Source organism: Equus asinus, chromosome 5 (genome assembly GCF_041296235.1).
Source record: "Equus asinus isolate D_3611 breed Donkey chromosome 5, EquAss-T2T_v2, whole genome shotgun sequence".
Taxonomy (NCBI): Eukaryota; Metazoa; Chordata; class Mammalia; order Perissodactyla; family Equidae; genus Equus; species Equus asinus.
Window position 1 is genome coordinate 27,907,474 of NC_091794.1, and position 27,990 is coordinate 27,935,463.

Here is a 27,990-nt window from a genome sequence, read left to right on the forward strand (position 1 = left end):
TTCCTTTTAGGATGGGCTTAAGCAAGGGAATCTGTTTAGAAGGGAAAGGGGAGGGAGGATTTAATCAGAATTGTGTAGCACTTTGTTGAAAATTGGAAAAAATGTGGATTGTCCATCTCAATGAATGGAGCGGCGCTGATGAAGATGGTGGGGTCCTGAAAAGCCACAGTCAGCAGGCAGTTCCGCTGCCTCGCAGGGCTTGCCGCCCCAAATCTGCATGCTCACTGCTAGCTCCTCCCCCCAACCCCGCCCCCGACACACACCCCCGCCCCTGCTGAAGACAGGACTGACCCATGTGCCATTGCAGGACCACGGAAGCACAGATGGAGGCCACCCAAGGAGGCACGGACGGAGGCCAACCAAGGGTTGGAGCTTTCAGTGGACAACCAGGTGCCCTCGTTCATACCCAGACACACTGCTTGAGACCTTTCCCACCTCCCCCTTTTCCAGTCACAGAGGCAGGTGAGCTTGCTGCGTCCAGGTGAGTCAGGGGTGAGGGGTGGGCTGAGTCTTGGGTGTTACAAGAGAGGAGGATCAAGGACAGATGTATTCGGTCCATAAACAGGCCTGAGAGGCCAAGTATGCACGGTCGGGCTTCCCGGAGCCCGGGAGTCCCCTCGTCCGGCCTCCCCACTTCTCCCTGCCACACCCAGTAAAGCTCCGCCAGTCTCACTCCCAACAGGACAGACTCCTGCGGTCACCCGGCCGGAGGAAGCCGCTGCGTCTCTTCCAAGAACTAACACTAGAGGTCGCTCTTCTCCAACGTCAGGCAAAGTGCAGCGGAAGGGAAAGCTCCAGCTTCTGCTTAATTGCACTGTGGAAGGCCGGCCAACTGGCCCTGATCAGAGGTGGCAGTCCCGGCCCGCCCTCGTCCCAGGTGGCAAGGCGCTGCTCGGGGCAGACGAGGAGGCTGAGTCCGCCAAGTTCCAGGGAGGCCCAAGGTTTCGAAGGAGAGGCGGCGCTGGGCTGGACGGTGAGATGTGGGCCCATGAGGGCGGGGGCCCATCTTCATAGTCCTTTCTCTTGTCCCGGCCGATCTGTTGTGGAGAGGATGCTGTGCTCTGCAGGAAGTTGAGTGCCTTGGGATCTGAGGAGCTGCCTGGTGGCAGGGCCGGGAAAGACCTAATCCAGGGAGAAATACTTTCCACAAGAGATGAAACTTCTGGGAGCAAGAAAAGCCTGTGCAATCTGGAGAGCACATGAGCTAATATGTGTGTGAACTGTAAAGCGCTGCCCACACCCATTTTTAATTGGCTTGTTATTCTCTGCAGATATGGGAGGCTGAGGCCTCCGGTAAGAGCCATCTTGGGCCAGGGCTCCCAGGGTGTTCCCCAGGCTGGCTTGCCGGTTCTCTCTCCCTTCTGTTCTTCTTGGCCAGGATTTTCTCACAGAGGCTTGGTTTTCTGTGTAAAAAGGGAGGATGGCTTCCAAAAGGCAATTCTACCAACTTTAGTTTTCTAGTCACAACCTATTTTCAGCTGGAAGCCAGAGAGCTGGTTCCGCATGCAGATAAGAACACTGAGGTTTAGGGAGGTTAACACCTTGCTGAGAGGGGACTGGAACCCCCCACCTGCTCACTCCCCAGGCGGTGTCCCCGCACTCCACCCAGCTGTCTCTTCTCACCGGAGAGCTATTTGCCTTTCTCAGCAAAAGACGCAGAGGTGAAAAGAACACTCTGCCAGGGCTGAAAAGTTTCAGGCTAGGCAGAGGCCTCAAAACGAAAACAAAACAAAAGGCAAACAGAAGGAAGCGTTCCCTCTGAGCCCTGTCGACAGTCCCTCAGTCACAGAGCAGTGCCTGTCTCACATCCATGAGCCGTCTGACTTGGGCCTTTGGGATGGGCGAAGAGGTCAACGGCCTGCCTCCGCAGCACCGCAAGCTTTTCTTCATCCAGACCAAATGGCAGAGCTCAGCAAGGGCTGGTAATGCACCACCAGTGCTCCGTGTGTCCCCAGAAGTGCAGCCTCTCGTGTCTTCAGTAGAGAGCAGGTAGGAAATGGTTCCACATAAGGCCCAAGGTAGCCTGGCAGGTCCACAGGTGTGGCACAGTGCAGCCCCCTCTTCCCTTTGGGAGGAATAGTGCAATCTGTTACCCAAGTGTAAAATGACCTAGGGGTCTCCCATGACAGACTGTCCAAGCTGGGCATCCTTGGGGGCTATGAGTCATGCTGATGCTGTCGAACACAATGGTAGAACCGAAGGGTTTAATGTACATGTTGAATTTACTCACTCAGCTGAGCTCACTCACTAGCGCTCTCTACAGCTAGAGTATGAGCATCCTGAGGACAGGAACCATGGCCATTCATTCTAGACGTGTGTCCGCTGACAAACCTGGACACAGGTGTATGATGGGTGCATTAGGGAATACCCCTCCAATCAACCCAGCTTCTGAACCTCATCACTGAATTGAATTAAGCCTTGGCTACCCGTCTTAGAGGAAATTGTTTTTCTGGAACACAGGGAGGATCCTTGGATGTAACAAGTCAACGTTTTGAAACACAATAACCATTTAACGGCATTTCTTTATATATATATATATATTTTTTTAATTTACTCCTGAAGAAAGGACCGTTCAGGGGTGGTTCTTTCATGTTTCTTCTCTGTTTCTCTCTCAAGAACCAACGTTTTTCTCTCAAGAGAGTGCTTTCCGCAGCATGTTTTACCACCTTTGAGAAGCCAGATTGTGCCAGAAGGGCAGTAAGCCGTGAGAACAGGCTCTTAATTCAGCTCCTCTTGACCTTGAAGATCATCTTTAGAGTGTCAGGGAATAGGACAAAATATTCCAGAGATTTTTATGTATTTTCCTTGCTGGTGGATATAGGCAGGATTTCTTCTATTGCCAAAATGTCCTCAAGCCCTATTCTGTGGCTACAAAAAAGGTCACATTAATGTAAAAGTCGCATTTTTATTTTGTCACCCACACCCACCTGATTCTGGATCTCAGCCCACTGGCCAGATGTCTCCCCCCACACCCACGTATTTCCAGGAATCCCCCGAGTAGCTGAGATGTGCTGGAGGTCAGCTTCCGCACAGACTTCTCTCCAGCCACCACCATTCGTGCTCCTGCCAGCAAGGCTTCGTGGCTTTCTGGTTTCATCACCCCAACCAGACAGGTCCCAGAAAATACTCAACAGGTGTCACCACTCTGCCAAATCACTTCTGCACCAAAATAGACGTAACCAAAAAATGACCCCTTTCTTAGGACTATGTCTGGAAAAGGGAGTTTCAAAGTTTACCTTTGTGACCCCAGCTGCTATGTTCAGTGGCGCCCAAGCACAGGGCCAGCACCTGAGAGCGAGCACCTCCTTAAATTTTGCACCTTCGTCGTCTCACTTGCCTCACCCTGGGCTCGGCCCTGCCTCTCAGAACTCTTGTCTTGCTGTCTCACACCTCCCCTTCAGCCATCCCAGGCCCTCATCAAAACCTCTATCGGTGGCAGAAAGATGCCACCCTAAGCCACACATACCATGGGGCAAGCACCTGCATCCCTTCTCTCAGGCGTGCAGCGACCGCATCACCTGGGACCACAGAACAATAGGACGTGATGGTAGAAGGCAGAGCACCAGGCCCCAGAGCTCCACACCCAGCGCCTGGGTGACTCTGGGAAAGTTATTGAACTCCCTGAGCCTTTGTTCTCTCATCAGTTAGATGAGAGACTAAACTACATTTCTCACGTGGTGGTTGTGATGATTAAATGAGATGCCTCATTTGAAAATACTCCTTAAATAATGATTTCCCATCTAAAAGCAGGTGGGTGGGAGATGTTTGCAGGGCAAGGGTGGGAGGGAGGGAGCGGGTGACAAGGCCAAAAGGACTTTGAAAGAGATTGCTGTATGTACTTTGTTTTAATTACTGAAGTGTTTCTACTTTTGCATTACTGAATTTTAAAATTGTTCGTTTTGCCTCCCAGTAGAGAATGTTAATCAGTGTTAAGTGAGCAAAAGCAGAATATAAAGGCATATCTATATGTTGTAAGCTTAACTGAGAAAGATTATTTGTTAGGGATCCAGAAAATGAAGTGAATTTGGAGGAGACAGACTCTAGGGTGAATTTCCTTCTTCCTTTTCTTTTCTTTTCTTTTTTCTTTTTTTTTTTTGAGGAAGATTAGCCCTGAGCTAACATCTGCCACCAATCCTCCTCTTTTTGCTGAGGAAGACTGGCCCTGAGCTAACATCCATGCCCATCTTCCTCTACTTTATACACGGGACACCTACCACAGCATAGCTTGCTGAGCAGTTCCATGTCCGCACCCGGGATCCCAACCAGCGAACCCCGGGCCGCCAAAGTGGAATGTGCGAACTTAACGGCTATGCCACCTGGCCGGCCCCACTTCTTTCTTTTTTTTTCGCTTTGTATTAAAGTTGATTGAATTTTTCATTTTCTTCCAAGATCTGTTAGTATGAGAGGCTTGTTTGATGGTGAAGTGATTAACTCAAATAGATGCCCACACACATTATGTCAGCATGTTGACCAGACCTGATTTCCTTGCAACTTTCTTCCCTGAGAACAGGGCTCCCTGGTCCTCGTCCCAGGCCCCTTTTAGTCACCTTGAACCACTTAACATAGTCTTACAACTTGCTGGGTGCTGCTTTTCAAAACTCTCATTCTGGCCACAGTTATTATTTTTAAAACCCATTTATCAAGTTGAAGTTTACGTGGCAATTAAGCCTGCAGAGAATGCTTAGATTTGGTGCAGTTGCTAGGGGAAAATGGACCCCTCTCTCCTGTTTCCCCACCCCTTTCCTGCTCGAAACAGGACGTGCGTCTCTCTGTGGGTGGGTCATGGTAAGCGCTAACCGAATCATTTTTTCCAGCCTCAGAAACCTTTATCTTTGGTCATGGACCTTTTCAAGGAGAAGGTTGTCACTGACAATGTGTTTCTCTTCCCGCTGGTGGGAGGGACATGAGTGTCGTCCTACTGTGTCTGAGTCACCCTGTTTCGGAGGAGAGGGGCTCCCTCTGTTCCCTGTTAGTTCTCAGATTGATCAGGCCCCTATCCCAGGGGAAGTGCTAGAGCCTTCGGGGTTGGTGACAATGTGCTTCTGGATGAGAGGCATTCGCTATGGGGGAACACAAAGCCCCCTCTCCTGTTGGGGTAACCTCCCCGAACCTTGCCTAACAACAAAAATGGGGATGATCAGGATCTCAGCCTTTTCTAACTGAGAATAATGTAAAAACCCTAGACATACAACACCCTCCCCAACCTAGTCTCCTGCCCTGATGATAGAGGTGTCAATCAGAATGTTTGTTAAGCGCTTGCTGTGTGCCAGGTGCTAAACAGATGTTGTCCATGTGTTATCTTATTTAATCCTCATAACAATCCCCCGAGCTGGGCACTATGTCCACTTTACAGCAAAGGGCACTTGTTTCCATTTTTTGTTTTTTGCGGCTTTATTAAGGTATGATTGACAAATAAATATTGTATATATTTAGGTAGTACAACATGATTTTTTAGGGTATACAATGTGATGATTTAATATATGTATACATTGTGAAATGATTACCACAATCAAGTTAATTAACACATCCATAATCTCACATAGTTACCTTTGGTGTGTGTGTGTTTGGTGAGAACACCGAATATCTACTCTCTTAGCAAATTTCAGGCATATAATACAGTATTATTAACTATAATCACCATGCTATACCTTAGACCCCCATGACTTATAACTGGAAGTTTGTTCCCTTCGACCAACATCCCCTTATTTCCCCCACCCCCAGCCCATGGCAACCATTCTACTCTCTACTTTTTTCAATTCCACATAGAAACGAGATCAGACAGTATTCATCTTTCTGTGTTTGGCTTATTTCATTTAGCATAATGTCCTCAAAGTTCATTCATGTTATCACAAATAGCAGGATTTCCTTCTTTTTTATGCTTAATAATGTTCTATTGTGTACATACCACATTTCTTTTATCCATTCATCTATCAGCGGACACTGAGGTTGTTTCCACATCTTAGTTGTTGTGAGTAATGCTGCAGTGAACATGGGTGTGTAGATATCACTTTGACGTACTGATTTCATTTCCTTTGGGTGTATTAACCAGAAGTGGGATTGCTGGATTGCCAAAGCAATCTTGAGAAAGAATAAAGCTAGAGGCATCACACTGCCTGATTTCAAACTATACTACAAAGCTACAGTATCAGCACAATATGGTTTTCACATAAAAATAGACACATAGGCCAATGGAACAGAGTAGAGAGCCCAGTAATAAACCCACGCGTTTGAAGTCAACTAATCTTTGACAAGGGCACCAAGAATACACAATGGGGAAAGGATAGTCTCTTCAATAAATTGTGTTGGGAAAACTGGATATCCACATGCAAAAGAATGAAATCAGACCGTTGTATTACATCATACACAAAAATTAATTTGAAATGGATTAAAGACTTAGGTGTGGGTATATTTCTGGGCTCTACATCTTGTTCCATTGATTTGTGTGTCTATTCTTTCACCAATACTACACTGTCTTGATTACCATAGATTTTTTCTTTTTTTGAGGAAGATTAGCCCTGAGCTAACATCTGCTGTCAATCCTCCTCTTTTTTGCTGAGGAAGACTGTCCCTGAGCTAACATCTGTGCCTGTCTTCCTCTACTTTTTTTATATGTGGGGTGCTTGCCACAGCATGGCTTGACAAGCAGTGCGTAGGTCCACACCCGGGATCCAAACCGACACACCCTGGGCTGCCGAAGTGGAATGTCTGAACTTAACTGCTGGGCCACGAGGCTGGGCCCTACTGTAGCTTTATAGGAGGTCTCCAAGTTGGATAGTGTCCATCCTCTGACTTTGTTCTTCAATACTGTGATGAAGAACAATATGTTCTTCAATATTCTGAGTCTGAGTAGCATCTTGATAAGCAGAAATGGAGGTGAGAGCACTCAGGAGAGGAAATTGAGCAAAGGTTCAGTAGAGTAAAGGGGAGATGCATTTGAGGACCAGTGAGTAGTTCCAGTTGTCTGAACCCTGGTTTTATAAAGACTGTGTTTTCGATGCTTCCAACCCCAGATGGAATCGTTCTTTCCTGCGGGGCTTGTAAGTACCCCAGCCTGGAGAGGAGGGGCGGAGGGAGACCCTTCTAGGGTTTTGCCAGCCATGGAGGTCAAGGGCCCTGATTTAATATCTTAAATTTTTGTTGATAAGATTTCTATCTTTCAGCCTGATGTAAGGACAGAAAGAGAGCCCCCAGAGGATTTTCCAGCTATGAGGAGTCAGTGAGATTTTGGGGAAGACACTGATTTGGAGTCAGGAGGCCTGAGTTCTGGCTTGGGCTCTGCCATTCCTGGCCTCATGATGTGGTACAAGTCACGTCCCCCTCCGTGCCTCAGCTCCTTTGTCCCTGCAGTGCGAAGATGATGGGTGTCCTCTCAGCCTCCCAGGGAGGATATTATAAGGAGCAGTTAGGGAATGTGTGTGCAAGCACTTTGTAAACGCTGAAGCAGTACACAAGTAGAAACGGTTATGAAATTGAAGGAGGTAATCCTGGAGGGCGAGGTGCCGTCAGGCGTCCAGCACGTGGTCATCATGTTGCCCTTTTCTGCTTCCCTTCCCAAGTAGGGGGACGTGCGTTTCATCATGGCTTTTCATGAATAATTACAAGCCTCAATGAGGATGCTCCATCTACAGACCCAGTCCTGCCCTCGCTTTGCCTTCATATATTTGTAAGTCCCTTGAAGGAAAAGGATCTGCCATTTTTCTGTATGCCCACAGTGCCCAGCACAGGGTCTTGCATGTAGGAGACATTCCAAGAGTACAATGTTGGCCTTTTAGAAACAGAACACATTGGGGGAGACCTCACTTGATAGGCGTTAATACGACAAAGTTAGCTCACCACAGCTTGGCGTGAATCAGATGATTAAAAAAGTAAATGTGTCGTGTCTGGTAAAGGAGAAGATGCACACATTCAATGACCCAACCGTTCTAGTCACAGCTACTGACCCTAGAGAAGCTCCTACACACGTGCACAAGGAGCCATGATCAAGAATGTTCACTGCAACACTGTCTGTAATGGAAAATTGGAAACAGCCTAAATGCCCATCAACAGGAGTGTGAATAAACACGTTGTAGAAAACACAATAGATTGCTAAATAGCAGTAAATGAATCAAAGTAGGTAAATCTCAAAAACTTGTTATAGAAAAACATGCAATATGTTACAATTTATATGAAGTTTAAGACATATAAAACAATGTTATCCAGGGGCTGGCCTGGTGGTGTAGTGGTTAAGTTTGCATGCTCTGCATCAGTGGCCTGGGGTTTGCCGGTTCGGATCCCAGGCACAGACCTAGCACCGCTTATCAAGCCATGCTGTGGCAGGCGTCCCACATATAAAATAGAGGAGGATGGGCACAGATGTTAGCTCAGGGCCAATCTTCCTCAGCAAAAAAAGAGGAGGATTGGCAGCGGATGTTAGCTCAGGGCCAATCTTCCTCAAAAAAAAAAAATGCCATCTATTATTTCCTAAAATATACAAAGACATGCATGGGAAAAATAAACACCAAGTTGGTGATAATGGTTTCTCCAGGGGAGACAGGGAAGAGAGTGTGAAGGGAGTGCCTAGGGGGTTTCAATTATAGCTGTAAAGTCTGAAGCAAGTGTGGCATCATATTATTTCCAAAGCAGAGGAGTGGGCTCTTAAGAGGTTATTTTATTCAGTACTTTTTACATACCTGATATATTTCACAATTTGAAAAGCACTTTGTCAACAAGAGGAGGAAAAATGCTTTAAATGAAGCTTAGCTTAGGCTGCATTCATAAAAGCAATGTGCCCCAGACGAAAACAGTGATTAGTCTCTCAAGTTTGCCACGTGGTGGCACTGCACTCCCCAGGAGGCCTGACAAACCAGAGCCCAAGGGGGAGGGGTGGGGATGCTGGAAGGAACCATCTCTTGTGAAGAAAGTTAAAGGAAGAGGAAACATTTAACTTGGAAGAGAGAAGATTCCAAGGGGCATATGACCACAGCCATCAAATATCTCAGGTGGGGCAGGAAGCCGACATACACCTGTGACCCTGCACGAGGAAGTAGGATAGAAGCTGGGAGGGAGAGGAGGCAGACGGAGCTCACCCTCAGTCACGGCTGTTGGACGCTGGACCCCAGCGGGTGGGAGTCCCGCAGGGGTTAGGAAGAAGAGCTGATCTTCCAAGCCTTGGGGATGCTGCTGGGAGGACTCCTGCCTGTGTCAGAGGTTGTCTAGATAACCCGTAAGATCCTTTCCAGCTCTGAGAGCCTTACAAATTCAAGTTGGTATGAGCCTATAGTCGTAAAACTATAACGCAGCATTTATTTTCTAGTGTTAACATCCCAAAATGTAACAGTAACAAATATTATTCTATCGTAATTTATCCCATCTTCTGGGAGTCTCTAATCTTTTTTCCTTTCTTTCCCTCTGTTTTTCTCTGACTGTGTCTCCATGTTGCTGGTGGGTTTGCCCCTCTGTTTGTAGGTTGCTGTCTGCATCTCTTATGTCTTTGTCTTTTCTTTCTGGTTCTCTCTTTGATTCTCTCTCATTTTCTCCCTGCTTCACTCTCCTCACCCTCCAACACTTCAACTCCCGCTACGTCATTTCCTTTTTTGTTCCCCAAGGAGCATTATTTCATATATATTTTTTAACCAACTTTATTAAGATATAATTCACATATAATAAAATTTGCATATTTTAAGGATATAATTCATGAGTTTTGACAACGGTATTAACTCTGGAAGCTATCACCACACCCAGACAGAGTATTTCTATCACCCTAACACGTTCCCTGGTGCCCTTTGTGGTCGGTCCCCTGCCCATCCTCTGGCACCTGGCAACCACTGATTTGCTTTCTGTCAGTATTGTTTTGCTTTTTCTAGAATGTCATGTAAATGGAATGATACAATATGTAGTCTTTTGTGTTTGGCTTCCTTCACTTAACATAGTGCTTTTGAGATTCATCTGTTCTTGTGCATATCTGTAGTTCATTCCTTTTCATTACTGAATAATATTCCACTGTATGGGTTTATCACAATCTATGATATTCACCACATAGATAGTCATCTATTCACCACTTGGTGGATATTAAGGTTGTTTCCAGTTTGGGTCAATAAGAATAACGCAGCTGTGAACATTCGTGTAGCATGTCTTGATGGATATATGTTTTTATTTCTCCTGGGTAAATACCTACGAGTAGAATTGGTGGGTCATATGGAATGTGAGTGCATTTAACTTTATAAGAAATCATCAGATTATTTCCAGAGTGGCTGTACTCTTTTGCACTCTCACTGGCAATGTCTGAGAGACCCTGTTGCTCCACATCCTCGCTAACGCTTGTCAAGGTCAGTCTTTTTAATTTTAACCATTCTAGTGGGTATAAAGTAATATCTCATTGTGGTTTTAATTTGTGTTTTCCTAATGACGAATGATGTTGTGTAGTTTCTCAAGTGCTTATTAGCCATGCATTTATCTTCTTTGTTAAAGTGTCTGTTCAAATCTTTGGCCCATTTTTTAATCGAGTTGTCTTCTTATTACTAAATTGTTAGAATCCTCTATATATTTAGAATATAAGATTTTCATCAGATATGTTGCAAATATTTACCTCCCATTCTGTGGTTTACCTTCTCATTGTCTTAACAGTTCCTTTTGAAGAGCAAATATTTTTAAATTTGATAAAGTTCAATTGGTAATTTGTCTTTCATGGTTCATGCTTTTTGTGTCCTAAGAAGACTTTACCTAACTGAAGTTCACAGAGATTTTGGCGTAGGTTTTCTTCTAGAATTTTTAGAGTTTTAGCTCTTGTGTTTAGGTTTACGACTCATTTTAAATTAATTTTTATATACGTGGTATGGTATGGGTGGAATTTCATTTTTTTCCAAAGGGATATCTAGTTGTACTAGCACCATTTGTTAAAAAGAGTATCCTTCCCCCCACTGAATTACCTTACTACCTTAGTCAGGGATCAAAGGACCATGTATGCATGGATCTATTTCAGGACTCCACTTTTTCTTTGATCTATTTGTCTATCCTCCATTCTCCTGCCACAGTCTTGATTAATGTGATCTTATAGTAGATCTTGAAGTCAAGTAGTGTAATTTCTCCAACTTGGTTCTTCTTTTTCAAATTGTTTTATTATTCTCACTTCTTTGCAATTCCATATCAGTTTTTAATTAACTTATCAATTTCAACAACAAAAACAACTAACTCTGTTGGGATTTTGATTGAGATTGAGATCAATCTGTAGATTGATTTGGGGAGAAGTGAGGTCAAAATGATGTTGAGTCTTCTGATTATTGTTAGTGTGATATATCTTTTCCCATCTTTTTAGTATAACTCATCTATGTCTTTCTACTTGAAGCTGGTTTTCTTTTTTTTTTTTTGATAGCAAATAGTTGGGTCTTACTTTTTAAATACAATCTGACCACCTTTGCATTTTAATTGGAGTGTTAGACTATTTACAGTTAATATACTTTTCTGTATAATAAACCAATGAAAAGGAATCATAAAAAGTACTCCATCTAACAGAAGACAGGAGGGGCCGGCCCCATGGCCGATGGTTAAGTTTGTGCACTCTGCTTTGGCGGCCCAGGGTTTCGCCAGTTCGGATCCTGGGCGCAGACATGGCACCGCTCGTCAGGCCATGCTGAGGCCACGTCCCACATAGCACAACCAGAGGGACTTACAACCAGAATATACAACTATGTACTGGGGGGCTTTGGGGAAGAGAAGGAAAAAAAAAAGAACATTGGCAACAGATGTTGGCTCAGGTGCCAATCTTTAAAAAAAAAAAAGAAGACAGGAAAAGGAGAAAAACAACAACAAAGAACATATGGAATAAGAAGAAAACAAATAGTAAGTTGGCAGATTTAAGATTAGATTTTTTAAAAAATATCAATATTATCACTAGGTAAGTAATTTTTGGTTGACAGATTTTTTGTTTATTATAATAAAGATACCACTTCACTGTTTCTGGGCTGCATAGTTCCTAATGAAAATAAGTTTATTGTCACTTTTTTTTTTTAAAGATTTTATTTTTCCTTTTTCTCCCCAAAGCCCCCTGGTACATAGTTGTGTATTTTTAGTTGTGGGTCCTTCTAGTTGTGGCATATGGGGTGCCGCCTCAGCATGGCTTGATGAGCAGTGCCCTGTCTGCGCCCAGGGTCCGAACCAGCGAAACCCTGGGCTGCTGAAGCAGAGTGCATGAACTTAACCACTCGGCCACGGGGCCTGCCCCTATTGTCACTTCTATCTTTGTTCCTCTGTATTTATTGTCTCTGTCTTTCTTTTTTCTGGTTTGCTTTAAGATTTTCCCTATATCTTTAATTTTCAGCAGTTTGTCTATGATGTGCCTGGTAAGCATGTTTTTGTGTTAATCTTTCTTCCAGTTTTCTCAACTTGTTGACTCTGTGGTTAGTCCTTATTAGTTTGTTTTTGTCTTTTATTAACTGTGGAAGATTCTCTGTCTCTTCAAGTATTTCTTCCGCCCCATATTCCCTCTTTTGTCTTCTTTTGGGGCTCCACTGACATATATGTCAGACCATCTGACATTGTTCCAGAGCTCTTGAATGTATGTTTTGCATTTTTACTCTGTCTTCTCTTTGTATTTCAGTTTACAGAATTTCTTACCTATCTTTAAGTTCACCAATTTTTTCCTTCTCCTGTGTCCATGCTGATGATAAGACTGTCAAAGTAATTCTTCATTTCTGATATAGTGTTTTTCACATCTGGCATTTCCATTTGACTATTTTTTTTTTTTTGAGGTAGTTTTTCCTTTTTTTTTTTAAAGATTGGCACCTGCGTTAACAACTGTTGCCAATCTTCTTTTTTTTTTTTTTCCTCCTTCTTCTCCCCAAAGCCCCCCAGTACATAGTTGTATATTCTAGTTATGAGTGCCTCTGGTTGTGTCCATTTGACTATTTTGAATAGCTTCCACCTCTTTGCTGAAATTCCCCATCTTTTTATGTATGTTGTACCTTTTCTGCTAGTTCCTTTAACATATTCATTATAGTTATTATATGAGTTTCCTATTGCTGGTATAAGAAATTACCACAAACTTATTGGCTTAAAACAACATAAATTTATTGTCTTACAGTTCCAGAGGTCAGTAGTCCAAAATGTCTTAAAGGGCTAGAATCCAAGTGTTAGCAGGGCTGCACTCCTTTCTGGATGTTCTAGGAGAGACCTTGTTCCTTGCCTTTTCCAATTCATGAAATATTGTCATCACAGATGCACACAAGTCCCCCTCTTATTTTATTTATATATTCCCTTTTATCCCACTTCCATCTCTCATTCCTCTCTCTGTCCCCTACGTGGGTAAACATCCTAATATATTTAATGTAGATCTTTTTGTTTGTGTTCTTATAAAATATATTTTGTTGTTTAATATATATATATATGTCTTAAATTACATAAATGGTAGTGTGATTTATATCTTATTTCATGTTGTACTTATATCTTATTTGGTTTTTTGCTTTTTAAACTCAGCACCGTATTTCTAAGACCATGCACGTCATTATGCATACAACTGATTTCTTGCCTCTAAGCACTGCATAGCACTTCAAGGTGTGCAGACACCATAATTTATCTTTCAGTTACTCCAGTGACGGACTCAGATTGCTTCCAACTCCACAAATAGTACTGCGATGAATATTCTTTTACATGCCTCATTATAGACATGTATGAGGTTTTCTTTGAGGCATACCAGGAAAGAAATTGCTGGGTCATAGGATATATAAGATTTGACTAAATCCTGATTCTCTCCAGAATGGCTGCACCAGTGTCCCCTTTCCACCAGCAATTCATGAGGTGTCCTATAACCCACAGCGCCACAACACTTGGCATTATCCAGCTTTCCAACATCTGCCAATCTAATAGGTGGAAAGTGATATCTCTTTGTCATTTTAATTCACGCTGCTCTGATCACTGGTTTAAGTCAGTTTGCCTTTTATCTATGTGACTCGGAGTTGGTTTTTTCTCTCTTGTATCCTCAACTGAAAACGTTTCCCAGGCCCTTTTTAGAGCTTCCCACAAGTATCATTTGGTCTTTGTGCCTTGTTTATTGTCATCACTGATGACAATCAGATGTAATCAGAGGCAAACTAGTTCTTTCCTTCAGTCCTTGGCTTACGTGCCGAATGTATTAGGAACATGCAGATGCCTGAATTTCAGTCTGAAGCTTGCATCAGCAAGACTTTTGCCGCCATAGTGTTTGTTTTATTTTTAATTGCAATAAGTAATTAAATAGCAAGACTTGTATTTTTTGTTTCTGCTTTTTCTCCCCAAATCCCCCTGGTACATAGTTATATATTGTTTTTAGCTGTGGGTCCTTCTAGTTGTGGCATATGGGACGCCGCCTCAGCAAGGCCTGACGAGCAGTGTCATGTCCACGCCCAGGATCCAAACTAGCAAAACCCTGGGCCGCCGCAGCAGAGCATGCGAACTTAACTACTCAGCCACAGGGCTGGCCCCTATAGCAAGACTTTTTAATCACCATACTTGGGGCTCTGTACCCAAGAAGGGAAACCATTCCTTTCTCAAGGTGTTTGCTGTTTATTAATAACATTTAAAAGTCATCATTATACTGTCTTTCCCTTCTGAGTTGCATGAATTATCGGTTTTAAAATCTAAGGCTGTGTCTTGAAAATACGTGCAGTTCTGTGAGGAGGGTCAGGCGTATGCTGTGGAAGAAGTTGGCTCAAAAGTAGAATTTGGAAAACATAATACTCTGTCCAAATATTCTCTCACTAGCAAGCCAAATAAAAAATGATATAAACTTCTTCTAAATACTTTAACATTTTTAAACAACGTTTTACGTATCATACTAAAATGCCAGTGCTTACGGCACTGCAGGCTGCATGCACACGTTGAGCAGGGTCAGGATCAAGCTACATAAACCCTCTGAAAGTAGATTCTTCTAAGGTCTGATGTAGTCAAATTTCCCTTTTCGAGTCCCTGGGACTCTTGTCACACAAAGTCCCAGAAACTGTTTTGCAAATGTGGTCATCAGTTTCCCTAGTCATCTGTCAATGGCATTTTCCATCCTGGATGTTTTCTGAGTTCTACCTAGATTTTCACAACAGAGCGGTCTGTTCCTTCTAGTCTAGTCTGATCTTCTGCACCGGTGGCCAAATTTTGCTGTTAGATGAACTACATTTAGCAAGGACAGTCTGATGCTTTAAGAAGCAAAAAATGCCCCTCTCCTCACCTCACCCTACTGATGCTCATCACCTCAGCTATGGGTACGTTAGAGAAGCATAGGGCTGTCATGGTTTTAGAACTGCTCATTGGCAGCCACCCCACTGTTTAGTAGTAGCAGAAGAGAAGGCTGCATCCAAGGCCGCACTATGCAGTTGTACAGTTTGCACATTGCACAAAAAGGCTCAGTAGAGCTGGTGAATAGAGACTGAAATCCAAGCTGTGCGTCCTGACTTAGAGATGGGTCTTCTCAGAAGGGGCAACACAAAGGTGCCCTGTAAGCCACGAGAGGCCCCACAGGGTCAGTGTTGGATCCAAAAGGGCCAGATCCAGGACTTAGGGAGGGGTAAGAACAGGCTGAGGTTGCTGTTCTGTCCTGAACCCAGACAATGTATTATCTGTTGCACCCTGTAGAAATTATATGCTTGCGAGGCTGCCAGAAAAATTGCAGAGTGGCTTCAGATCCTGGGAGAAATGAACTGCATCAATGGTTCTCAGAGGTGGGAGGGGGAATTTTGCCCCCAAGGGACATTTGGCATTGTCTAGAGACGTTTATGATTGTCACAATTAGGGCCTGCTACTGGTGGTTAGAGGCCAGAGAAGCTGCTAATCATCCTACAATACACAGGACATTCTCCCACAATAGAATTATCTGATCCCAAATGTCAATAGTTGAGGAGCCCTGGGCTACATGAAGGTAAGAGGAATGAATTTCCTCCATTGGTGGATGTGTGGGTAATAACCAACAGTAATAACGTGGTTGTCATTTTAATCTAGTATTTAAGAGGAGCCAGCCGGATACTTTGGTTTTCCCTTGAAGTAAAGGTTCCTCCTCTACCCCACCCCACCCTCACTCCCTTCCCACTTGTCTCCCTATCGCCGTGGAAGACAAGATGCTCAAAAGAAACTTCTACACGTGATTGTGTGCCTGTCCATGTGCATGTGTCTGTGTGTGTATGAGAGGAAGAAGCAGACAGAAAAAGACATTTAGAGATGCAGAAGGAGATGTGCAGAGAAAGATAGTAAGAGAGTCAGGGCAAGGGGTAGATGGAAAGACAGAGACAGAAAAAGTAAGAGAGAAAACAACTACAGAGGACTGACATCCAACTAAATTTTTTTTCAACAAATACCACTTATGATATGCCAGATTCTGGAAATTCAGTGATAACAAGTCAAGGTCCCTGCACTCAGTGAGCCCACAGTCGCTCCAAGAGACAAAGGCAACCGGCTGTGACACGTCAAAAGTGGAAAACTCACGATAAAATCACAAAGAAAGCTGGAGGGGACACGGAGGAGGGTACCCAGGGAGATTTCCGGGGGAGGCAACCATTGAGGTGAATGGGGAGGAGAAGCAATTTGTCTGGTGAACAGAATGAGGAGCGAGGATTCTTGGTGTCAGGTTTGGGGAATGGTAGAGCATTGGGAGGTGAGGATGCAGGCTGGACTTGGGCAGTGGAGGTGGAGGAGGTGGGAAATGAGGTTGAAAAGGGCAGTTATGAGCCCCCATAATCCCCAGCGCAGGATTAGACCTTGAATCCATGCTTGAAGTTGTACATGTGGACGATGCTGGAGCTTCTTGTATATTTCCTCACCTCTTTCAAGTTCTTGCTCAAGTGCTGCCTTGTCAGTGAAGCCTACCCTGATGACCCTGTGAAAATTTCAGCCCACCTCCCTGGCATTCCCAGCCCTCTTCTCTATCTTTTTCTATAGTACGAATCATCTAATACTATGCTATATTATCAACTTATTAATTTAATGTTTGTTTCCCTTGACTAGAATATAAGCTTCATGAGAGCAACGATTTTCTTTTATTTACCAATATATCTAGACAAGTGCCTTGTGCATAGTAAGTGCTTAAGAAATATTTGCTGAATGAATGAATGAACCTGGGGGCTGGAGGCATTCTCCCATCTGTGAGCCCCTTCCCAGAACTTTCTGTTTCTGATGGCCGCTCCTCAGCAGGTGAAATCGTTTTCTAGTGTTGTATGACAAGTTACCACAAACTTAGGGGTTTAAAACAACACACACATGTTATATCACAGTGTCTCTGGGTAAGGAGTCCAGGCACAGCTTGGTTGGGTCCTCTGTTTAGGGTCTCACAAGGCTACAATCAAGGGGTCAGCTGAGGCTGGATCTCACCTGAAGTTCTGCTGGTGAAAGGGCCACTTTCAAGCCCCTCAGATTGCTGGCAGAGTTCACTGCCTGTGGCTCTGTGTGTGAGGGCCTCAGTTCCTTGCTGGCTGTTGGCTAGAGGCTGCCCTCAGCTCCCAGAGCCCATGTGCAGTTTCCTGCCATGTGGGGTTCTCCAACATGGCCACTTTCTTTTCAAAGCCAGTGAGGGAGACAGAGACTCCAGCAAGATGGGCACTACAATTTTAAGTAAAATAATAATGTAATCTCATGCGCATAATCACCCATATCCTGTCACCTTTGTCAAATTCTATTATTAGAAGCAAGTCACAGGCCCCAACCACACTCAACAGGAGGGGATCACATAAGGGCATGGACACCAGGAGGTGGGATCATAGAGGCCATTTTAAGAGAAAGCCCACCACAGGAGGTGACAGCTGGAGGTGATGCTTCTACTTTGAACGCCAGCAGTCCCCTGGTCACATGCACACCTCAGCCTCTGCGCATATGAGAGTTATTTACGCACATATCTGCCTCTCCCACAAGATTGGGGACAGAGACTGTTCTCACTCATCTTTAGTCAGTTTCTAGCACAGAGCTTGGCACATAGTAAGTCTTCAGCTTTGGATGAATGAATAGAAGGAAGGATGGAAAGATGGATGGATGGATGGATGGATGGATATCAAATGAATTAATTTCTGGATGGATAGATGGAAGGAAGGCAGAAAAAAAGGAAAATGTGGTAAGAAAACAAGGGTCAAGGCAGAGCGCCTGGACAGAATGAGTGCGGCCCTCACCTGACACTGGGGCCACAGTGTGAAGGAGGAAGATGAAGCAGTAAGCCAGGTCTGCTCATGGTCCCAGCCTGTTCCTGGAACTGCCACTTGGAGTCTTTCTATCGGGGCAGCCAAGAGACCGGAGGCAGGCAGTCCTTCTTTCCTAGATTTTCTGCTTTCTCCTCAGGAAATAGGAGTGGAAAAAATCATGAGAGATGTCCAAATGTTCCATGTATGAGGGCACCAATGAAATCCTGTAGCTCTTGGTGACTTTGGCAGGTCTGGAGGTAATTTCTTAAGAAATAAACTGGAGGAAGAAAGCATTCCTTTGTAATCCTCTCCAAAGCCCCAGGCAGGCTTTTGATAACAAAGGATTTTAAAAGTGCCTCATGCCGTCAACATTGAGTTTTGAGCTAAACTCCTTGAGCTCCTGTTACAGTGTGGGATGATGAGTCCAGGCTGATCAGGCCTTGGCCTTGGAGTCCAAGATGGAAGGCAGGTCCCTGGCACTCGTAGTTCTAGAGGTAGGATCTCAGGCTGCCATTTCTCTGTTGGAACTGTGAGCAGGGCACACTCTACTGATGATGCTTAGTGTGTTTTCCACACAGTAAGGCCTCATGGGAGGAAAGATTCTGACATCTTTTCTGGTGAGAGAGTTAGACTAGGTGGCCTTGGGTTAAACCTTTACATGTGCATACATTTTTTTCCCCTTTTGCTTGCATTTTTATGATTTCTTTTGTGCCCCTGATCCATGACAGGTAATTTGCTTTCTGTCAGATAAAGGCCATTAATAGCCAAGGTGAGTGAATCGCCACAAGGTCACACTGGAGGCCATGATATTTATGTCTTTGCTAATCAGGGCCAGGCTGTATGGCTGAGGGACACCATTGTCTTTAAAGGTGACAGCTGAGCCTTTTGCATGGGTCCATGTTTGTAAAAACCTTTGTAATGGAAACCTGTGAAATGCTTGGTGCTTAGTCTCCTGGGGAGTAGCGGAACCACAGAAACTCAGGATATTCTGACCCATGAAGAGAATGTCAGATTCCAAGATAAGTTACTAGCTTTAAAATGAAAATTTTAGCCTGGCTTTCTCTTCCTGTGTTTTCTTTATAACCTATCAGCATGCCTGCACCTGGCAGAAGCAGCTTAAAACAAACCCAGAGAAGCCGGTGAACAACAATGGGATGCTGAAATTGCCCTGAGAGCAAAATGGGAAGGAGAACTTGGAATTTCCAAAGCACAGGGCTCATCCTTGTTTTGAAAGCAGTGTCCTCATTTGAGAAGAAGGGGGCTTTAATCTGTTTCTCATCACACTGACTTGTCTCCTAGCTGTTTGCTTGAGTCCTTCCTTTATCTGGAGAACTCCAAACATGAGGAGCACAGTTCCTCTGGATCCAAAGCCGGCAAGCAGACCTGGAGCCATCGTGAGAAACGTTACAAGACCCTCGAGTTCCCTGCGGGGTGTCTGTATTCTGAGACCACACTTCAGGCCCCAACCTCTAAAAGCTGACTTGGCGCAGGTGGAGAGCCTTTGTATAAAGGCTTCAGTACGCACCAGTTCTCCTGCTGGGTGCACAGCGCTTTGCTTGACACTAGGAGGAAACACAAGAGGAAGAAGGTCATGGCCCTTACACTCTGGTGACAGAGGTGAATTATTCCAGGGTCACCAGGAACCCCTGACCAGGGAACTGACTCTTGACTGGGGAACAGTTCCAACTCAGGTACACCTGGTGGTCACAGCGAGTCTGAGTGGACTCATCCTGGGGTCCAGGGCAGTGTCAGAGAAAATTCAGAGCCATCACCTTGCTCATCTTCCCAGAATGGGCTACTCTAGCAGGTTTTCTGTGTAGGAAAAAGAGTGCACACACAAACACACACACCCCCCCTAGTTGTTCATCCCAAGAATGTTCTCGCAGGGTCCACCCTGTAGCCCGTCCCTTCACCTGACTCTTATTTTAATTGAGAGGTTTTTGATGGCACAGCCTGGGCTCACTTTCAATAAGTAATTCTTAATAAATAGTCTCTGTTAGAAAGACTTGCTTTGCGTGTATTCCCCTTTTCAACATTGGAACAAAAGGAAAGAAAAAGACTCATCATCTCCCATTCTCCTACTGAATCTTGTGTGATTGTCTCTTTCCTCCCAAACACGGGTCTCTCGCACTGCTAGCTTTCTATCTCTACTCGTATTGCTTCTTAAGAAATTTAACCTCTGGGGAGTATTTTTCAAATGGACGGACACTTCTAACAAAGACTACTTTCTTAATGGGTCCGTATCCTTTCAACTTTCTAATATTTAAAAATGCATTTAGATATAAAGGCCTTTCCCATCTATCTTATCTAGAATGAGCCGTACTTTCCTGCCCACCCTGGACCATTTTTTTCTATTTACACAGACTCATTCATTTTTTTTACCCAGTTTTATTTGTTTATTTGATTTTTTGATCTGTCTTCCTCCACTGAACTGTAAGCTCCACGAGGACAGAGACCACGTCTGTTCTGCTCCGTACTGAGCCCCCAGCACTAGCAGAGCATCTGCCATATAGGAGAATCTCCTTAAAATATTTGTTGAATGAATAAATAAAGTAGAATGTTCATAATGAGTGGTATATCATGGTTTCCTTAACTAATTAAAAGTAAAATCTAGGGCACAGCAACAGTGGAGGGTAAGCAATGCCAGATATGTCAGAATTGGGTTTTGGGAGAGGGGAGCAGAGTGCAAAGGCTAACAGGGCTGACAAGTCAAATAAAGGTGCCCGTCATCATGGAGTTAAATGCCCACAGCTGGCGCAGGAGTCAGAGAATTTGAGGGAGGATCAAGGGGATTGTGGGGCAGTTGTGGGCCTGGTCACTTCATGCCAATGAGGTGGGCCAGCAGATAAACGACAATGTGTATGAGCTACAAAATGGCGGCTGCTTCACTTCCATCTTCTATGTCTCACGTGAGAATCCCTCTTGTAGCTCACCCTAACCAAAAACATACAGGAAAGGAAATTCTGGAAAATGTGATTTAGCCTAGCCACGTTGACACATTACAAAGCCACTGCAGTGGGCTCTCACTATTTATTGAACAAGTGCTTGAATGAACGAATGAATGAATGAATGTGTGAACTGGCGTGGCAGCAAGAGGCACTGGCCATCTGGTCTCACTAGAATGAGACCTCCACAAGGGATGGGATTTTTGTCTGTTTTGTTCATTGCTGCATCCCCAACACCTAGAATGGTGCCTGGCCCATGCAGGTGCTTAATAAAACTTTGTGGAATGAATATTAAATGGATCCAAAGTCAGAGGGACCTGTGTGGAGTCATTAGACGACACAACCACATGAAAACTTTTCTTTGGTACAGGGTTTGGGAAATGTGGTGAGGAGCTGTTTTATACATTTAGCATAAAGGGGCATAAAATGGAACAAAGGAAAAACCATATTTCCTTCTCTTGCAACATAGCTTGGGGGAGCAAAATATTAAACTGTTGCAGTGACTGCGGAACAAATATCATAAGTAATAAGCCAATTACAGAGAAACGTGGCTGCTGAGAGCCAAGAATCCTGGTTAAGGGATAAAAGAGGGGAGAGGAAAAGTTAGAAGCATTTTATTCACGACCTTCCTCAAGGCTATGTGGGGAGCTACAAAGCAGAGTAAATTCTAGAGGGGCCTTGACCTGCTGTGAAACCTGGACAGGCCACGGATACCCCAGGACCAGAACCATTCAGTTAAAACCAGGCTGCACCCTGAGGTAGTTTAGAAAGTCGCACTCCTGGAACTTAGTCTGGGAAGGCTTAAGGTTTTGCTCGCTCAGCCTTTCCACTTCTCTTTTGGAAGGTCTTACATAAACTCTGATGCAATTGCAGCATCTCTTTAACTCCTCTGTCTCCATATCCCTCCATAAGACCTCATTTTTGTTTTGAAAGTTGTATGCCCCTCTACTTCCACGACTCTTATCACTGTATATCAGAAATACCAAATAGTAACCATGGTTCTCTCTGGTGGGACTACTGGCTTCTGTGTGCTTTTCTTCTTTGTGCTTTCCTGTGTTTTTTGTATTTTTTGGATTGAACATGAATTACTTCTATAATCACACCCACAAAAGAGTTATACTTTTATGTACTATAACTAAGTTGGCTGGAGCAATGAAAAAGAGAGCTATTGTTTGTACATTTTTAAAATAAATATTGCCAGCAGCATCTTACTTCTCAGCATGAGCCACTTAAAGTATAGATACTGCTTCGAAGCTACAATATCATTGGTAAGTGAGATACCTGTGGTGTACTGATGATATAGTACTTGTACTTGGTACTACAATTGCTTTTAGACGTAGCTCCCTGGGGAAGTTTATCATCTGCCAAATGTTGTTGGTCTTCGACTTGAATTAGACTTCCTTTGATCTTTCTACCTTATATAAACTAAAAGACTATATACTTTGTCTACAAAAATACAATAAAAAATCAAACAAAAGGAGGTAACTTTGCATTTGTTATGTATGGTATCTGAAGAATCGCATGGCTAGAGGTTAGAAAAAAGATGTCAAGAAGTGGTGTTAGTGGACATGAAAAATGCAGTTATCGTTGTGTTGTGGATCTAATGAGCAATATAAAATTTAAAAGAATGAAAACTGATTATTTGGCTTTTAAATTAAAAACAGGGTATATTTGAAGACCAAGCTTTATAATTCATCCCTATTTTCGTGGCTGGTTAAAATCTGACAACGAAAAGATCAAAGTTTCTTCACCTAAATCTCCCTAAACAAAGCACTAGAAGTGGCCTCAGTAAAGTAGATATGGAAGATTAAGATCTTTCTGGACTTTGGAGAGCTAAATTTTATTTTATAAGTTTTCCCCTGCCCTAATTCTTGGTAGAGGTGAGTCAACGAGAGGCGAGCTCATTTCTTCCACGAGTCGCAGTCCTGGCCTTCCTCTCCTCCGCTTCTTTCAGGCTTCTTCCTTATTTTATCCCCATGTTCAGCGGTTCAGCCAAGCAAGGCCCAGGGCCCTCCTGAGGGGTGAAGACTAGGTGTGGGGACATGCTCACTGCCCTCTTGCATCATTTGTATTCAGGCAAAAGTGGGCGAAATGAGCATCAGGGACAGCCTTGGGAAGGGATGTGAAGGATGGAGACAGACGGAGAGTCAGGAAAGGGACCCTCACTGCCTGGGAAGCATGTGGAAGGGAAAAGACCAGACTTTCTGTGAGGAGAGAATTGTGGTAACACTGCGTATATGTGCCTGAGTTCCAAGTTTGGTTTGCACTAGATGAGACAATGACCTCTTTTTCCCACAAGAAAGAGCCTGTCCAAAATTAGCCAGGTGCTTCTTTCTACCCTCTCCAGATGGGCTCAGGGCTCTCACTAAAATCCCAAGGCTGGTTGCAATCCAACCACTAGAGGCTTATCATAAAAAGTCTGCCTTTCTCCTGGGTCCAAGGGCCTCAACTCTCAGCCACAACACTTAATCATATATCTATAATAAACCCTCCTCCTCAAATAATCAATTCTGCAATTTGGTAGAAAAACCAACCAGACCATTTGGGTCCTGCAAATAAACTAACCTATGGAATAATGGAATTTTCCCATTCTCAACCAGCCATTTTGTGCTGGAGAGACCAACCTTTATATTCACCAAATGTCCACTAGATTGAGTGCTGAACAAGCTCATAGGGGTAAGACTGTGAGAATGATACACGGATAAAACTCTTCTGGTGTCAAAACAAACTCCATGAGGACAAGATGTACTTGGGGTTTGACTGCAGCTCTTCTGTCTTATGGTGGGTTACTACAGTTCATCAGGAAAATAGTTTAGAATTTGCAAAATCTTCAAATCCTGCCTTGGAGAGCCTGTGCCTCTTGGCTTCCTTACAGCTCCTTTGTGACCATAAGATAGGTTTAATAATCAGCCTCTTGGTTGCACAACTATTATTATCCCCATCAGAGTAACACAGTTCAGAAAAATAGAACCTGTGTTTGCACTCCCTGTTTCAGATAAACAATTTCATCCAAAGAGAAGAGCAGCTGCTATTTACCCATGACTTTAGTCCTTTCCTGGCGCTGAAGCTGGAGGGCCAGCAGCAAATGGTTTCAAAATAGAAGCACCTTCCCCAACTGCACTCTCCATATGCCCTCCTCCCTCACCCCACAGCCTGTGTCTCTGGCTCTCCTCCCCCTTGGTGAGTGCATATGTAGAAAACAAATGGAAGGGCTGGCCCGGTGGCGCAGCAGTTAAGTTCACACGTTCAGCTTCAGTGGCCCAGGGTTCGCCGGTTCGGATCGTGGGTGTGGACATGGCACCGCTTGGCACGCCATGCTGTGGTAGGAGTCCCACATATCAAGTAGAGGAAGATGGGCACAGATATTAGCTCAGGGCCAGTCTTCCTCAGCAAAAAAAGGAGGCTTGGCAGCAGTTAGCTCAGGGCTAATCTTCCTCAAAAAAAAAAAAAAAAGAAAACAAATGGAGACCCAGTGGGTCCTGGTGCTTCTGAGGAGGCCCACAGGCCCTGGTGAGAGCTGATGATTTGGGAGGTGGAGCAAAGCCAGTGGGCCTCATTTAAAGACATAAGCAGAGTTATGCAAGGATCCAAGGGTTTTAATGGTTCCCAAGCTAATCTGACCCTCCCCCAACTTCCCTCTCTGACTCCCCTGACCTGCCTGGGGTGCTGTCTTCTTCCCATACTAGGTACCAAATGACAGTCATGGAATGTTAAAGTGGCAAGAAAGAGGATGAAACTTTGACTGGGCAGAGGCAGTGCCTTGCCAAGGTCAGCCACAAGGTGATGGCAGTGCTGTGCCTAGAACCCTCCTGTCTTGATTCACAGACCTGTGCTCTTTCCAGGAGCCCTAACATGAAGAGGATTCTTTAACTGAGCTGTTATGAAGATTCTCCCAGATCCAGTGCCTGGGTATAAATAATAATGGCCTGTCAAGATACCAAAATTGAAATAAGACAAAATAAGATAAACCTTAGTTGGCTATAATATCACTGAGAGGACACTACGAACTGCCCCATCCCCAAGAGTCTCAGGGGATCTGAGTAGGGTCTAGAAACGTGGTGGAGATGGCCAATCACATGAATTCTTCCTTCCTTCTACTGTTCACCCAACAACCATCTGTATAGCAGGATTCATCCCTAACACTGTTTAGCACCAGGTCTCTGTAAAATCACAGATGCTCAGGAAAGAAAGGGGCCCTAAAGAGTGTGCAGAATAACCAAGTGTCTGGGTGCATATAAAAGCACATGTGTTAGAAGCAGCTGCAGGTCTGAAGGCAGCTTCCTGATACTTCAACCCACGCCTGTGTCCGCAGATCCGCTTGAGGCCTGCTTATCCAGTTAGTTCCTCTAAATGGGCAGCAGTTAAGCTGTATATTTCAAACCAGAATGTTCACTATGCCACTTGAATTATTCCATTTAGCAGTCTACACTGCAAGACTCCAATAGGAGAACTGGAAGTGACCCTCCACTTATCCATTTTCAAATCTAAAATCCTATGGCTTTCCCTCCGCTCCGCAGGATGTCCTAATGTAGCCATTTATCTCCTGCATCGTTTCCTCAGCCCATGCTGTCCCTGGACCAGAGATGTGCTTCCTCCCAGCCCAACACGGATGCCGTGGGAGGCCTGGTACAGCGACCTGGGTTGGGCTGACCCCGCCACTCCATCTGCTCACAGGGACAGTGCTTCCTTTGTACCATTGTTTGGTTTTTGTTTTTGGTTGCTTTTTTTTTTTTTTTTACTTTTGTTCCCCCCCAGTTTCAAACCCAGTCCCTCAGGGCCTCAGTTGAAGCAGGCCCTGCCCAAGCACATCCCCACGCCAGAACTTGTAATTATTCCCTAAACAGGCCATGAACATCTTTTTAAATGACCCTCTTGAAGTGGGAGGGTCTTGGGAAACCCAGTCACTTCCCCTCAAATGGAGGCACCAGCTTCTGGAAAATTCCACAGCCCTGGGCACTGGTTAGTGGGGAAAAAAGGGGTGAGGAGTGAATTAGGTTGACACCTAAATCTTTAGGCCATCAGTTGGGTTCTTTTGAGTGAATTAGGGTAAATCTCCAGGAATTAAAATTCTCAACCTGCAATAGTTTCTATGACAACGTGAAGATCATCTCAGGATAAACTGTAGAGAAAAAAAGGTAAATTGTATGTGTTTATCCCTTAGGGTTGTGAGGTGGGAACCTCCTTTTGGCCCAGGGGTCTTTTTTCACATGAGCCCCTCCTTGGCCCTTATATTAAAATCACAGGCCTTCTATTCATGACTGAAATTTCCCTATTTGAAACAGATTTGATGAGCCAGATCTTTCTTTCACATATGTTTCTTTTAAAAGTTGAGTTTGTTTTCCTAAATTTTTGTTATTCTATGTCAAAGCAGTCTAGTTCAAAGAAACAGAATGTACCAGAAACAGAGATTTAATCATTAAAGGCAAAATGTATATGTCATATTTACTTGAGAGTTCGTGACACCAAAGATAAAAGGATTCCTGGCCTACTTCAGGCTTTTTGCCCTAGAGACCAGGGTCCCCCTGTGGTCCCAAGGTACCCAGAGTGGTACCTGCATGGCTGAGCTAGGCACCTGAGATGCTAAGGGTCCCTAAACTTTGTCCTTCTCTGGAGTAGGGGTGGCTGGGGGAGGGGGAAGATAAGAGACCACTTGCCGCCCCCAGATGAGCAGGACAGAGTCTCCCAGGGCCCTTCATGGCAGGATGCAGAGTTCCTGAATCTTCGGGAGTTTGTCTGTTAGTGGCCATGTCTAGCTTTTTCCATAAAGGCCACTGCTCCAGGTGAGAGAGGCTGAAGGCAAGAGACCAGAGCAACTACTGCGAGCGGCAAGAAGCTGGAAAAGCACACTCCACAAGGATTTTGTCTTGTACATCTTCCTGGTGCCTAGCAAAAAGTCTAGTCCTTAGGAAGTGCTCGGTAACCATTTATTAAATTAATAGATGATTGACTTATGAGAACAGGTCAAAGATTTAGGCCTGGGGTTGGGGGAGACAGAAGGAAGTCTGACGGATTAGTCAGAAACGTCAGGAGAATCTTAATAAGTCTCAGAATCATTGGCTCAGCAGAGAAAATTCCTTTAATCCAAGACCCAGGTCCAAATGCAGCTCCCACGAAGGTTGTGACATATGGTCTGAACTTAGTGACACTTGAGCTTTCTTCTATCAAATTAGATGGTAGCCTGAGCTAAGGCCTTGCCACTGGGGAAAGAGGGAAGGGATAAATAGAACTTCAAGAGGCTGGATGGAGAGAATTTGGGGAGTGAAAGTATGTAAGTGTTGAAGAAAAGTGACTCAAAGGTGAAAATAACTTAGAGACAAATATCTCCTTCACAGGGTTCCTGTAGGAGTAAGGATTAACACACGAGTCCCTGCAAGAGGGGCCGTTCGGTATTTGGGGGCCATTCGGTAGGTGCTTCATAGAAGCGGCTTTCCTCATCCCTCTCCATTTTCGTTAAATGCAGGACTATCCTGGAGGCACTGCCGCTGCTGTCTTTATCTGAGTCTCATGACTGAAGACTCGGATGGACACACCCCTGCCTCTACTGGTCCCCACTGAACAGATAGAAATAAAAGTGTCTTCTCTCCAGGGCTGCATCAGGAAAACCCTGAAAGCCATCTCTCACAGTCAGAATGTTTCCTTTGTTCCTCTGAGACAGAACCAACATCTCTGTGAGGCACAAAGAGGCAGCCTGACTCATACGCTGAGCAGACGCTGTGGGCCGAGTGATGGCTGCATGGTGGTAGCTGGGGCTGCGGCCCTGAGATTCCGGTACTTGTTGTGGTATATATTATGATAACAGGCAGAGGACCTTTTAAAAAACTGAACATATATAATTCCAAACATCATGTTCACATTTATCCTCAGACCTCCCAAACACGCTCATGCTGAGCTCTCCTGGGATGTCTGCAGGGCCCTTCAGGAACTGGAAAGGACCAGATACAAGTCTGGCCGCA

The 27,990-nt window shown here is 44.5% G+C and overlaps 1 protein-coding gene across 2 annotated transcripts in view; it reads left to right on the plus strand.

The window, feature by feature from the left end:
- Window positions 1–671: 671 nt before the first annotated feature.
- APOD (apolipoprotein D) overlaps window positions 672–27,990 on the plus strand; it is a 52,009-nt gene continuing 24,690 nt past the window's right edge. The window contains exon 1 of one of the 2 annotated variants that reach the window (XM_014860137.3): window positions 672–973. Coding sequence is in view for 1 of the 2 variants with exons in the window: in XM_070511431.1 (XP_070367532.1) it covers window positions 8,953–8,978 (26 nt within the window). In the remaining variant the exon portion in view is untranslated. Of the gene's footprint in view, window positions 974–8,849; window positions 8,979–27,990 lie in introns of those variants that run through there. The other variant, XM_070511431.1, reaches the window with a different exon arrangement.